General features: G+C 35.3%; 1 protein-coding gene across 5 annotated transcripts in view; it reads left to right on the top strand.

Moving 5' to 3' along the window:
* ATP11B (ATPase phospholipid transporting 11B (putative)) overlaps positions 1-11896 on the top strand; it is a 119406-nt gene extending 107510 nt beyond the window's left edge. For 4 of the 5 annotated variants that reach the window (XM_070045477.1, XM_030862742.3, XM_030862751.3 and 1 more), the window contains 2 exons: positions 6531-6664; positions 10843-11896. In XM_070045477.1, the coding sequence (XP_069901578.1) occupies positions 6531-6664; positions 10843-10924 (216 nt within the window). In that variant the 3' untranslated portion in view covers positions 10925-11896. Of the gene's footprint in view, positions 1-6530; positions 6665-10842 lie in introns of those variants that run through there. The other variant, XM_030862781.2, reaches the window with a different exon arrangement.
* Positions 11897-12301: the final 405 nt, after the last annotated feature.

The following is a 12301-nucleotide window of genomic DNA, read 5'->3' as shown; positions in this document are numbered from 1 at the left end:
GTTAATTCCCAGAGCACATAATCCATTTGGGAACTGACTGTGCTAATACTGTGAAATTATGTCCTCTGCGATAAAAGTTCCCCAAAGATTCAAGCTCAAGTGGATATTTCAAAAGACATGGATATGGTGCTGCTTTACTTTAATATGTCTATTAAAATGTATAGAACAGTTGAGAATTGGGTTCTTAGAATACCCCTGTTCAATAATAGGGGCCTTGTTATGGTTACTTTTACAAAGGAATGATAAGTGAATTCTTTTATCATCCTGTGACATATGGTCTCTCTTCCTATAAACAAGAAAGTAGAAAAGCCCTCAAACCATCGATATGATTTTAGTAAAATTGCTGGAGGTGCTTACCCTGATCTGCAGTTTTTTTCTGCTTATCACTGAATTTTAATTAGTTGAATGAAATATATCTTGAGTATTTCTCGTCTCATATATTTCTGTCTTGGGCATATATTTTGAGATAAAAATCACTTTTTAAAAAGTAAGTATTAAATAATCTCTCTCTCCTATATTTTCTGTCTTGAAACGGCAGTTGTTTCTCTAATCAAAATTTGGTCAGCCTTGCCAAATCTGGCAGAATTATGCTGAGCCCTAAATGTTGCCATGGGCTAGACTCTCCTAGTCATCTCCCTCTATGTCACCCTGCCTCTTAGGCCTTCATTGTTCTGTCACATTTTTGTCTCTGGATTCCTGGCCCTACTCTGGATGCCCTCTTTCCAGCTTGCACCTAGCTACCATAGAGATATCAGCAGGATGCTACGGCTACTGACCTTTCTCATTGTGAACCAGGACGCTTAAGCCCCAGACCTGAAACCTGCCACCACCAACAACAAAAAACATTTTAAGCAGTTTCAACCAACTACAAGTCACCTTCCTCTTCTTGTGTGACAAAGATACATACAGCTATTGCTTCACTTAACAAAGCAGTGAACTACAAAAGGAACAGAAAACCTTAATGGCCTGTATTTAGTTATTGGCCACTAAAAGCTACACTTTTCTGAATGAGTAAAATTTTGTAAACAAATACAATCGAACATTTAAAAGACTAATAATAGTAAGGCAGGACCTAGATGCATATCTGATAAGTGTGACAGTTTACAAAACTAATGTTATTTTCAAATCTGTCCTGACTTATTGAATAGCTTTTTCATCTGGAGGTCAAAATGAAGAAAAATATTAGTATTGATATTATTTCTACCAAATGGTAATGAGATATGCTGTGAATGATTGATAGTTAGAAAACTGATTTCTTAACATCAGCTGTGCTGATTAGTTAATTGTTGCTATTCTGATTTACCCTCTCCATTAAATTAAAATCGGAGATTTTATCATTTTTCACAGATAATTCATACTCTTGTTCACCTAAACTACAAATTCCTAGTCAGATACTGTTATTTGGCAATCACATCATTAAAATAAAGGGGCCTCAGTCTTTTTGAAACAAGGAATAAGCCAAGTTTATTAAAATAAGCTTACCTGGGCTTCCCTGGTGGCGCAGTGGTTGAGAGTCTGCCTGCCGATGCAGGAGACACGGGTTTGTGCCCCAGTCCGGGAAGATCCCACATGCCACGGAGCGGCTGGGCTCGTGAGCCATGGCCGCTGAGCCTGCACGTCCGGAGCCTGTGCTCCGCAGCGGGAGGGGCCACAGCAGTGAGAGGCCTGCGTACCGCAAAAAAAAAAAGAACAAGCTTACCTAATAAATAGAATTCATATTGTATGCTTATTTTCACACTTAAATTAAGGCAACACATATGGAAATCTCCTTCATTCTGGAGATCCCTAAAAGTCAGTATAGAGGTATTTTATTTATACTTATAATTGGCTTTCAAAATTGTTTATTTTACTTGGTGAAAAAGAAAGGGAAGGGAGTCCAGAGGAGTAAATGTGAGCTTACAGCATGTTTTGGAGAAAGAGGCCTTGAGTAAGCGAAGCAGTTATTTAAATACCATCATTAAACAGGTACCTCTTCCAATTCTGAATAAGAACTCGAAGCTATTAACTTGTTGTAGGGGTTTTATTATTCTTAGCCAAATATGGAAATTGGTAACATTTGATGACTTTTGATCTCACATTTAAAAGAAAATCATTTCCTTAAATGCCTTTTCTTCCCTCCATAATTATAGTTTAAGGCTTCTTTCCAAATATCTCCTTTAAGGCTAAACAAGGTGTTCTTTGATTATGAAGTATATAAAACAATTTTACAGGCAAAAGAACAAATATGGTCAATAGTTAAATAATTTCTATCTAAACTTAAAGAACTTTATTTGATTTGATAGGGTAAAATGTCATAGGCGTGACTAAAAAACTTAGAAACGTATGACAGTTTTCCAACACTTAGAAAATTTAAGGAAGATTTTTATAGAAGTAACAGGAGAAACTTCTAAATGTTTACCATCATTGATGTGAAAATAATGGAAATAAGAGCAGTGAGCCAGAATTTATTTCAAAAGGGAAGTTCTATAAAGATGAAAATTTTTATTAGCCATACATACCCATGTTGGATCTCCATAGTTGTTTTGCTTGGCAGCCCTTTTAGCTCTAAGTTATGTGGTTGTTTCTGGGACGTAAATGTGGTGGAGAGTGAGTCTTACCAATAAATCAAAATTTCTGTTAAGTTAAAAGTTACTGTTTAGTGCCACCAGGTAGGGTCTCACTCCTGTTACTTGTTTTCTTTTCTAGTATTTATTAATAGTCTCTTTTTTAAAAAGGTAATGACTCCCTCTCCTTACTTTGAATGAAATGAGATCTAAATGCTCCACCCCCGGTTATACTGGAAGCTATGATATGAGATCAAATATGTATATATGGAAAATGATGGAGCTTGGAGGTTTGCTAGAGAACACTATAGTGTTTTCTATAGATAGCTTTACAGTAACACAGTTAACCAGCATTTTCAAAACAGTTGGGTTTTTTCTTTCTCCTTAGGGAATAAAAAGGAAATATATTTTGCTTAGTTCAGAAGGTGATCTGAAAAAGTCATTTCTTTTTTTTTTTTTTTTTTTTTTTTTTTTTTTTTTTTTTTTTTTTGCGGTACGCGGGCCTCTCATCGCCGCAGCCTCTCCCGCTGCGGAGCACAGGCTCCGGACGCGCAGGCTCAGCGGCCATGGCTCACGGGCCTAGCTGCTCCGCAGCATGTGGGCTCCTCCCGGACCGGGGCACAAACCCATGTCCCCGGCATCGGCAGGCGGACTCCCAACCACTGCGCCACCAGGGAAGCCCGTATAATATTTTTGACATATTAAGATGTTTACTCTCTGTGTTGAGTTGCCCTTAGTTTAATACTTGTCCTTAGGTTTTAAAGTAAAAGGTGATGAATGCAAAGCAGATCCAAACCTAAGCAGTGTTCTGCATGTATGTGGACACTCAAATGCTGCTGACCTTATGGATGTTATCTTTAGTGAATCCCTGTCAGTTGGTTGAGCACCAGCAGTAGTAAAGCACATGTTGTTAAGCTAAGAAGAACCAAACCCCTTGCTCTTTCAAGTTTCTGGTCTAGTTCAGTGCTCCCCAGATAAATGTTGTGAATGACCAGTTTGTTTTCTTGTTTGTTTTATTGTTGTTCATTTCCAGTTCATCACGGACCAATACTTTTGTAAAATACAATAAAAATGAATTACTAGGAAATGAAATTTGAAAGATATATAAAATAAGCCCCATTTTTTAAATTAGATTCAACAGTTACAAAAGTATTCTGTCAAATTGCCATAAAATTGTCTAATCTCTTACTCTCACGGGCCAGACGCACTTGTCTCTCATGAGCTAGTAACAGTGTTTTCAGACCAACAGTGATCCATAGATCACACTTAGAGTCACACTGGTCTTTTTGCAAGGGGGTAGGAGTAACAACTACTCTCTCTACACTTAGGCTAAACATGCACTAAATGCACATCATACTTCTCTGCCCACGCAGTTACTCATTCTCTCTGCTTAGCCTGGAATGCTGTTACTCTCCCATCTCCAGCTATTGAAATCCCATCCAGTCTTCATATGCCATCTTTTTCATCAAATCTCTCATGCTCTCCCAGTAATACCAACAACAACAGCTGGGTTTGAGCTTTCCTTTCTCTTTTTCAATATTGTACTCTGCTTCATACCATAATTATAAGAAGGCAGTATAACAGCATGGTAAAGAGGTTTGGGCCCTGGAATCAAACCAAGACTCAAGCCCCAGCTGGGTGAGCATGAACATATTTTTAACTTCTCTGTTTCCTCATCTGTAAAATGTGTATGAGCCTGGTGCCTGTCCAAAAAGGTGGTTATAAATGAGATAATCCATGAGAAGCATCTTATATACTAACTGGCACATACATAGTAAGCATTCCATTAATATAACTGCCATTATTACTTGTTCTGGCTTATCTCCCACCCTTTTCTTTATCCTTTACTCAACAGATTGAAGGCAGGGTTGCTGTCCCCTTTAGGAACTAGCACAGTGCCTTGCTCTGTGAAGTATAAGTTGAAGTTCAGTGCTTCTGTCGTTTAAATGATTCAAACAAGAATTGGAGTAGAATCTAGAGAGAAAGAGGTAGTACTGATAGTTGGAGAGGTGGAGGAGGTTTCATAGAGATGATGGTATTTAAACTGAACTTGGTGTTAGGGGTCAGCAGTCTGCCCCCCAATTGGTGACAGGCCCTGACACCCACAGGCAGGGAGCACTGCCTGGTTGGCTGTGTAGAGACTGTACAGGAGCATTTAGAAGTAGAGCAGCAAAGGCAGCCTGATACCAGGTTATAAAGGGCCCTACAGGCCTCTTTGAGGTGTAGTACTTTATCCTTGAGCATGTGGGAGCTCTAAAGTCCTGCTTCCTACAGAGGCTGGCTTTGAGATGGAGGAAGCTGGAGCCCAGTGACCCGAGGAGGAAACTGGGAAACTGGTGAAATCCTGTTACCTAAACCAGCATTTCCTAAAATCTTCCACTGAATATTAATGTTCCTCCTGGTGTTGATTAATGTTCCATTTGGGGAGGGGAGGAAGGGGAGTTTACTGAAAAAAACAAATTTGAGAATTGCACCATGTCTAGCTCTCTCCCTGGAGACTGACCGCACAACCTGACTTACTGACAGTCCTTTACTCACCAAGTCTGTTTAGACATTCCTTGAACTAGTGTTTCTCAAACTTAATTGGCCACAGAACTTTTTTTCGTGCAATGTCTGTAAATATCTCATAATACACAGTTTAAGAAATAGTATCGTAAACAGTCCTAAACCCAAGGGTATTATAATGAAGGAATAAGTAAAATTTGGCTATTTCTCAGTGCTTAGCAGATCCTAGGACATTGATGCAATCAGTTCATTGCCTAACAGGAACCAAGTTGTCTCGCACTGCTTGGTATTTGGCGCATTATTCTGAGCAGGGATTTTGCAGGACCTCACCAGTTGCTTAGGTTCGGAATGCCAGGTTATTTACGTTTCATCATGTTTGTGTCCTCTGTCCATTGTGAGTGTCTCCACAAGTGTCCCCTGTTGCCATGCCTACACTCGACACTTGGTGATTCCCAACCTTTGTGAATTGCAGCACTCTAATGAATCTATTTTTGTTGTTTTCCTTCCTCTATGCTTTTGAAAGATTTGTTATGCAATATGTTATATATGTAAAGGAAAATGAGTGAAAATAAGTTCAAAATGATAACCCTTGAGAAATTTAGGTGTACCCTTGACTGTCAAAACCAGGGTTGGGAGTCATTGGGCTATGTGGTCATACCATTTTTTACCCCTTATTTTAACAGGATTGAAATTATTAGTACTGTGGCTTTAAGTTTTTCTTGCCAGGTTTTTTTATCCCTCAATCAATATAAACCTTGCAAGCTTACAGAAATTAATTCAGTTTTAAATCTAAATAGTACTACTTAGTTACTTCTTTATTTTAATAATGTATCATCAGTTAATTTTTAAAAAGCAAGATGAACTTATTATGGGCATTAGCACTTAATAGTTGCTTAGCAATTTAAGGCAGATGATGCTTTTTTCAAGAATTATTTATGATGTGCATATATATATCTATATGGTGTTTAGAACCTGGCACTACATAAGGTGTTTGCTACTATTGTTGTTGTTATTGTTGAAGATTGGGATTTGGTCCTGCCTGGTTATTTCCCAGTCTTCAAAATAATTTAAACTCTACTTTTCTCAGTTACTAGATATTTTTAATTGACGTTGCAGGAGCATTTCACCTAAACAAAAGCTCAAAGAAGAATGAGAATTCATTAAGTCTCTGAGTGGTTGATGTAAATAAATCATTTTAATCATAATATATTAAGATATTAAAATGCAAAATCTTTGCAGATTTATATAGTATCCAGGTACTTGTTTTATATAATGATTTTACTCAGCCTCTAATTTAGGACACAGTGCCTTTTAAATATTTTTGTATGATTACTCTTAATTAAAGCCTTCCATACATTTCCATATTATAGAAAACATGTATATATTACTTTTGGTTTTAAAGTGCTTGTTGCAGTTTTTTTAATGCTTTTTGGAATTTCAAATCTATAAATAACTAATATTTTTCTCCTTCAACTCCTTCAGCTTACTGAAACAAATTCAAGTATCAAGTGCTTGGACTCCATGTGCTGTTTCTCAGAAGGAGAAACAGCGTGCGCATCTGTTGGAAGAATGCTGGAACGAGTAATAGGAAGATGTAGTCCGTCCCATGTCAGCAGGTGTGAAATTTCTCTAAGTAGCCTTTGCTGCAGATGAGTATCCTATAAACTGGAACAGGATGAACCTGCATCTCTAGATACCTAATAAATCAGCCCCTGGTTTTACCAACTGAAGCAGGAAGTGTGCTGTTTATTAGCACTCTTTGATGGTATTTCACTTTGTGGCTTTAGGGTGTAGGGGTTTCTTTCACTAACAAAGGAACAGAAAGCACCTTTGAAGAGACTTTTCATCTAATGAACAAAATATCTTGCTTTACAGTCTTTCTCAAATGTGGTGAATAGGAGTGTGTATCTGGTACTCGTTTTATTTTTATAACTTTATTTTTTTGATTATACCTAAATTGTTTTATTTCCTGTATTTGTTTTGCTTGTATGTTTGCTTTTTGTATTTACAAAATAAGCTACACATAATAGTAAAGTCAAAAGATTTTGCCTTTCTTATTCTTCATGTATATTGTCTAGTCACTCATTTGAGACTTTGAGGTATTTATAAACATAAAAGGCTGAAATTCTGCTCTCCTACACCTTTTTATGTGTATAATGAGGTTTTAAAATAAGTTGTGATTTTTAAGTTTTTACTCGGTATTTATGGTCTAATTAAAAGTCTATAGGTTAGAACAGGCTCTTTAAATTACGGTTTAGAAGAATTTTAGTGTTTTTGTCTTCTCCTAAATGTGTTTCTTGAATTAGATTTGCTCTTTTGGATCATAACAAAAATACCATTTTTTGGTATATACCACTTAAATTATTTAAAAGTGAAATTGATTCAATTCTTTATACATTTCCCCAAGAGACATGTTATTATTTAGGGAATATTAAGGAATAGAAATAATTTTTTTCACACTTCGGTATTCTTTAGGTGAATGATAACAAAGTCTCAAAGTCAGAGCAGCAGTGCACTCGTGTTCATGAAGGGTTACGGATGGGCAAGAATGGATGGTCATTTCCATTGTCCACAGCGTGCCACATGAATAGTATCACTTTCTACATGTGCCACGCCTGGGAAAAGGTTGGAAAGACCCCAGGAGCAGGGAATAAAGGGCAGAGGAGGCACTACTCTTATCTGTTGATAAGAATTTTTAATATTTGGTTGACTTTATGTTTTAAAAATAATGAGTATGACATCATTCTTGTATCATAGAATTCAGGTAACTTTTACTGGTGAACTTGTTAGTTCCCACTTTGCCTTTAGTTGTGGCCATTTCTTTATGGTACAGTTGCATTTATAAAGAGCATTCTTATGTTAATAACATAATGTCTGTGGTTTCAGACCCCATTTGTTGATTATAATGTGATCAAAAATATTTCCATAATGCTGTGATATTATTTTGTAGGCATTTTTTTCCACATGTAAGAATTACTATGAGCACCTAAATTTATTGGGACTTGTATGTTATGACTTACACAACTGTATTATGAAATGCATTATAAGAAAGTAGTTCTGTCATGTACCCAGGCCAACAAGTGTCCCAAAGGAAGTTCCAGAAAGACCTAATGTATAATATAAGACAGCTTTACTGCACAGAACTAAGGTGGGAATTAGACTAAGAGACTACTGTAGAACTTGTATAGAATTTTTAGAACATCATTTTCAACACAAAATTCTCTTTAATGACAATATACGTCTTCACTAACTACTAAAAAAAGACTAGAATTAATTTTAAATGATCCCAGAATATTTTTCTGCTTTATATATATTCCCATTTTCTGGATATCAACTATTTAGGTGATGCACCCCATTATTCTTTACATAACCATTTTTATGCTGCATTATCCCTTTTGAACCTGCCCAAGGAATTATGGGATTTATTTCTGCATGTTCTGTTGAAGGTGTCTCTTCTCATCTGTACTTCTTTCCCCTTAAAATTGTATCTCACTTTTTTTCTTTTTAAGAGGTTTTTTTTTCTAATAAAATGTTTAACAGTAATGAATATCTTATTTGACAGACTATAAATACCTTTCCAATTTTGTCCAGCATCTCAGGTTATGCTGTTGGTTACTACTGTCATTATCTCCCTGTTTTCTTCAAATGAATAATCTAAAAAGTCTTTTGAGATTTGTTCTATTTTTTTTTTTAGTGGATAAAATTATACAATATTCAAAACCACTTGGTGCTTTTCTAAGGGCTATATGAATATTGCCATGGATCCATTAACATTATATTTAAACTTTGAAAAGTCATTTGTTTTTGTTTTTTACTTGTAATTGTTTTAGCGAAATATATTTGGCATTCTGTTTTGCTTTTGGAATAGCGTCTATTCTACATTTCTCTCATGTCTAATTTAAAAGGTAGGGCAAGACTGATACCTCTATTTACAAGATGTAGAATCCTTTGGATATTTGTTCCATTAACATTAATTAAACATAAGAGGTAATGGTCATCTCCTGAGAAATACAGTTAGTGCTTTCATATGACAGATTTCTTTACTAATAAAGTTTTACCATCCAGGCACAAAAATTCTACTTACATTTTACTAATTGATGTTGTCAAAGGAATATGCCATATTGCAAACTCTGTTTCAAAGATAGCATCGTGGTGCTACATAAAGGATATGCCATGTTGTACTCTAAAGGGCTGTACTTCAGCAATAAATGCTTTTCTGTGTGTAATTTACCAACAGTTACTTTATCCTAATCAAAACTGTCTTTTAAGTAGAAAGGAGTTAATAGTTAATATGTAGTTCAGGTGTTTAATGTTCTGTCAAATATGATATTTAACAATATGAATGCACATGTGTGCTTTGAAAAGATCAAAAATGAAGGAAACCTTACCTAATAAGATTCTTCTATGTAAGCAATGGTTGGGAAAGAGGAAAAACTAAAATATTGGCAGTTTGGGAGTATTGTTTATAGTTATGTTTTGTCATGTGTGTCTGAGCATACTTTTTCTTGCATAAATACTTACTCTAAGAAATGTTCATAGTCTTACTCCATTCATTTATTTTACAAATACTGAGTACCTACTATAGCACAGTTCTAGGTGCTAGAGAGACCGTAGTGAGCAAGCCCTTCTTAAACGAAGGTAGATACTGTTTAAGTTTTCTGGAAACTAGTAAAATTAGAGAACCTGTAAACCACTGGTATTGTTGTTGCTTGTTTGTCTTCCTCTTTGCCAACTTTGTAAAGTTTCTAGGTTCCAGTCTTCATTGTGACTGTGCTCACTTAATCGGTTTATAATTGAACTACATACAAACTTTAGTCTCTAGGAAACAGCAGATTTTTTATAAAAGTGAATTTGGGCCATTTTAAGTGCTAATCTCTTTCTCTAACTCCTCTATTTAAGGAAAGTGGGAACCCTGGAAAAAGTTACATAAAATGTATTTATTAAGTGCTTTTAGTCTTCTAAGAAAGGCCACCTTTAACTTGGTAATCCTAATACTGTCCTTGAAATAGGTTAGGCCATTTTAAGCATGGCAGGCTATTTTTAGTCTTAAGTTATTTTAGCTGAAATTGGTACAGCTGCAAATAAAGTATTATATAATGAATTGCTTATGGCCTTATCATTCAGACAGACAGTAGTTAACATTTTCCAGACCAACAGAGGATCATTTGTTCTTAGTTAAGTGAAAACCCTAGTGACTTCTAGCTGTCTTTGATACCTATTGAGTCAAAACATTTACTTCGTTCAAGGTGTCTTTGATACCTATTGAATTAAAACATTTACTTTGTTCAAGCTAATTAATGCTAAAACCTTTAGAATAGAATTTATACCTGAAAAGAAATAATAATATAATATGAACATACTACTGTTTCATTCCAAAGCTTTTGGTAAGTGGGATTTTTGTTTGTTTGCTTTCGTGATGTCAAAATACAGCCTAGTTGCTTTTCAGTAAAACCAAATGTGCATACCTCTTAATAACAAACTTGTTTCTTATTGAATTAAGATTTTAAGAGTGTCTCATGCTTTGCTACCTATAGAAATTGTTTTAATGCTAATGAATTTTGGCTAATATTTTTATATGATGACTAGAGCATTATTTTTCCCAAGTTTTTGTATAATATAATGTTTGGTCCTTCAGTGCTAGTAAGAAGAACTTATCTTTAGCATTTAAAATGCATCAATCAGTGCTTATTTTAATACTCAAATCGCATTTTGGTCCTAAGTTTTAGAGTAAAATTTTTTCTCAATTGAAACATAGGTCCTGGTGAGCCAAACTTTTCTCTTATTGTTACTTTAGATCATGGAGTGCATCGGATCCTTTCTATACCAACGACAGGAGCATCTTGACTCTCTCCACAATGGACTCGTCTACTTGTTAAAGGGGCAGTAGTACTTTGTGGGAGCCATTTCAACTCCTTTCCTAAAATTCAGTGTGATCATCCTGGTGATGGCCACACTACCTCTGCGGAATTACTTTCTGAAATCTCTGGAGTAGTTCATGCCCACTCAGAGTTATAATGGCAAACAAACGAAAAGCATTACCATGCACCCCTGTCAGCTGCCCTCTTAATTTAAATCTGAACATGTTAAAATTTATGAATAAAGAGACATTTTTCATCTCTTTATCTGGGTTGTCCCCGTGTGCTTATGGGACTCCCAATGGCATTTCAGCCTTTTGCTAAGGCCACTAAATATTTTAACATCAAGGTAGAAAAGGGAGCTAATTCCTAGTTAACTGTGTTTTTTAGTATGGCTTGGTTATTGAGTCTTCTGTTTAAATCTGCCTCTATAAATTATGCTGAAAAGTTTGCCTTGAAAACTCTATTTTTTTATTAGAGTTATATTTGAAACTTTTCATGGGAAAAGTTAATGTGAATAGTAAGGAATTTGGTCCCTCAGTGACCCATGTTTGTTCATTCATTAGTGCTTTCTAAGTTCACAGAGCAAATTAGGAGAATGCATTTCCAACCATTATTTGCTGCAGTATGGGTAGTAAATATATACCAGTACCAAAACTTCTCTAAATGTACTGTAACACAACCAGTTAAGTTAACCATATACATGCAAAGGGTATATCATATCTTACCTATAAAGCAGGAATCAAGTCCATTCACCAAATTTCAAATTGATGTTTACTATTTTTGTGACAATGTAAAGAACCTATAGTGGGTAAATTAGACACCATTAGCATATTATTATTTAATGTGTTTATCATTGGATCTTTCGCATGCTTTAATCTGGTTAATATATTTAAATTTGCTTTTTTTGTCTATCTGAAGGCTCTGTGTATAGTATTTTACGACACTGTTGTAAATTCAACTATAATCAATAAAAAACCAGTTTGAAAACTATTTAAATATTGCAAATACTTTTAATTATACAAATCAAAATATTAGGATAATTAAATCAATAAAATGAGAAGAGCCTCTTTCTGTAACTAGCTCAGAATTGCTCTTGCTTTTCAGTAAGCTAGCTTTTAGAATAAAGAATTTCAGATGAGAATCCTGTTATTTTTAGGTTAGTATACGTTATCTAACTTACAGCAGACTACTACAGTGAAGTGAAATCTGCCCAGTGTCCCATTATAAGGTGTGGCTATAGAATGTAAATGAAGCAAAGTCTAAAATGCTAAATTATATGGGGTAATGGCTGCAGTAAATTTAAATGCTAAAAATAATTAATCAGGTATGTATTACTGCTGTTAACTCACTGCAGTTCAGTACTTGATTTTCATCCTGAGTTTATCATGTAGATCC

This window comes from Globicephala melas, chromosome 4 (genome assembly GCF_963455315.2).
Source record: "Globicephala melas chromosome 4, mGloMel1.2, whole genome shotgun sequence".
Taxonomy (NCBI): domain Eukaryota; kingdom Metazoa; phylum Chordata; class Mammalia; order Artiodactyla; family Delphinidae; genus Globicephala; species Globicephala melas.
Note: the sequence above shows the minus strand (reverse complement) of the source record. Positions and strands in the feature narration are given on the sequence as shown.